Here is a 2,454-nt window from a genome sequence, read left to right as displayed (position 1 = left end):
TCAATTTCAACATATCCTCCCCTCCGTCGGCATCCTCTGTGAAATTATTTGGCGAAATGTCTTTGTAAACGTTCTCCATGAGATCCAGAAGGTAGTTCTAAAGGGTTAAGTACACGTTATATATATACATACATACATATAGGTTGACTCAAGAGTGATACAGATCTTTGACAGCAATTATCGGTAACATGTTAATGTTTTTTTTTATCAATTACACCTTTTTCACACAATTGGTACTACGGGCCTTGGCAAACTTAGTCATGGAGCGGTACTCAGTTGAACAACGCGTAAAATTGATACAAACGTTCTATAAAAATGGTCGTTTTCGATGAACATAACCGGCCCTCTGAGTCAACAATCAGAAAAACTGCCACAATTGGGTTAATGAAAATCCACACGCCATTCAAGAAAAAAAAAACAAGCAACCACAACGAGTCACTGTTTCGGGTAGTTTTTCGGTTGCGAAATCAACGGACCGTACTTTTTGCATTAGATGATATGGACTTAGATGATATGTGGACGATGTGACACCAATGAACTTCTTTCTCTGGAGCTCTAGTCTATGCCAATAAGCCCGAGATGGTGCGAAAGGTGAAGAACGAAATCACACGCGCTATAAATGACATACCTCCTGAACTATGCCAAAAATTCATCGAAAAATTTGATATGCGCTTCATTTTTTACCAGATAAGTCTTGGTAGGCATTTGACGGATATTGTGTTTTATACTTAAGGCTCCGCCAGATGAAAATTCGTTTCTGCATTACAGGGATCTTTTGACTGACATCCAAGTCAACTCTGTGATTTTGAATAGAAGACGCCACATTGACAACGCATGCGTTGCCGCAACTGATAAATTTTGCTGCCCAACTCTCAACTTTTGACGCACGCATATGCGGCAAAACAACAACAAAAATGTATGGAACGAATTCAAACCAGCAGCAGGATTCCAACTTTCGTTATCGCTAATTTTGATCGGCAAAAATCTCAAAACGAATAGCAGACACACCTAACAACATGCAACATCTAGTTCCATGCCCCTCATATGACAGGATTTGGTTGATTTCACACAGCAGAATGGTGACCACAAAAACTCTTCGGATAAAATCTTGCAACTTCTGACAAAGAGAGGATCGACTTTACTCCCCCATTTTCCCCCTACTTTATCAGAGAGCCGAGTACGGGAACGCTTTCTGGTAAATTCCTGTAAATTCTTGCAACTTCTTGCCAGTTAGGGAACGCACCTATTTTTGGTGAACGTTTTATGACTTTCTCATACTGAATACCAAAATCGCCTCAAGCAACAAAAAAATTAACTAATTTGTTTTCAAATTTAGTGGCTTAATATGAGACTGACTTACTGAATACCAGTATTAATCTACTTTAGGAGACGATATGGGGGTAAGTGGGTACTTTTTATGCTTTCCTCTGATGGGGTTGCTGCAGAGGAAACCTTCAAATCCACAAATCGAGTTTTAATCTCTAGTAACTAGCCTCAAAGTATATATTCGAAAGAAATTAACCACGAGTGCAGTGTTCATGACTTTGGAAAGAGATTCACTAACTAATTTTACGTCCGATCGCATGGAGAAAACCTAACGCTAATCCTCAACAATACCAAAACTCTCTTTGTTTAGAAAGTGACGAGAGGCCTGGTTTCCTTTGTTCAAGTATGTATTTCGGGACTGACACGCATCTTCCTCTTTATCTTTAATTGCATGCAATCTCATCAAGTGACTCACCTTCAGCAGATCGTAGTCGCCCTGATTAACCAACATCGAATCGATGAAATTAAATGCGTTTATAGCAGCCTTCCATGGCACCAGATCCAATTCATGATTGAGATACCGCGTCATATTCAATGCTGTTTCATAGCTCAAATATTCACCACGTGCCAAATTCATTGCGTCGTCTAATAATTGTGCACGATTCGCTGGACCTATGTTTCTATATTTCTGTGGCTGCATTAGATGAGCTGTAATAGCTTTCCAGTTATAAGCATCGTAATTGACACGATAATATCCAGTTTGTTGGATATTAAAGATAAACCAATCCGCAGTGGAGAGATTACGATCTTCAATTTCGTAAACTTCGCTGCGTGGCACCCAAGTGATGGGCCGTGTATTTTCGAAATTCAACTCTTTCGAAGTTGTATATGTAATTGGTATCCACCAGAGGGGATTTCTATCCTCAGCAGAGTATTGCGAGTCGGACTGATTTGAAAATTTAAAACGCTGTTGCTCCATGCGGATGGCATGCGTATTCGGATAACGTGTAACGGTGAGTACAGGGTAACCGATTTGTAAAGTCCACGTATCCATAATCTTTTTAACAGTGGTGTTTCGATCTAGCAGGCCAGCTGCAATGGCTTCTATAGTTAAAAAGCGCCACAAATCATCCTGTTCAGCGGAGTTGTAAGCCCTACATAATGTATACATTTAAGTTTAATTATGTA

At 39.8% G+C, this 2,454-nt stretch overlaps 1 protein-coding gene across 1 annotated transcript; it reads right to left on the bottom strand.

Annotated features, from left to right (window-relative positions):
- Nucleotides 1-4: 4 nt before the first annotated feature.
- Nucleotides 5-2,437, bottom strand: LOC108376069 (aminopeptidase N-like; the record flags this gene model as incomplete). The annotated part of the gene is made up of 2 exons (XM_017632246.1): nucleotides 1,742-2,437; nucleotides 5-97 (listed from the first exon to the last, which is right to left on the bottom strand). Coding segments are annotated over exons 1-2 (789 nt in total), but the record flags the coding sequence as incomplete, so codon positions are not given.
- Nucleotides 2,438-2,454: the final 17 nt, after the last annotated feature.

The sequence above is a fragment of the Rhagoletis zephyria genome, unplaced genomic scaffold, assembly GCF_001687245.7.
Source record: "Rhagoletis zephyria isolate East Lansing unplaced genomic scaffold, Rhagoletis_zephyria_1.1 Rzeph_scaffold_09849, whole genome shotgun sequence".
Lineage (NCBI taxonomy): Eukaryota > Metazoa > Arthropoda > Insecta > Diptera > Tephritidae > Rhagoletis > Rhagoletis zephyria.
Note: the sequence above shows the minus strand (reverse complement) of the source record. Positions and strands in the feature narration are given on the sequence as shown.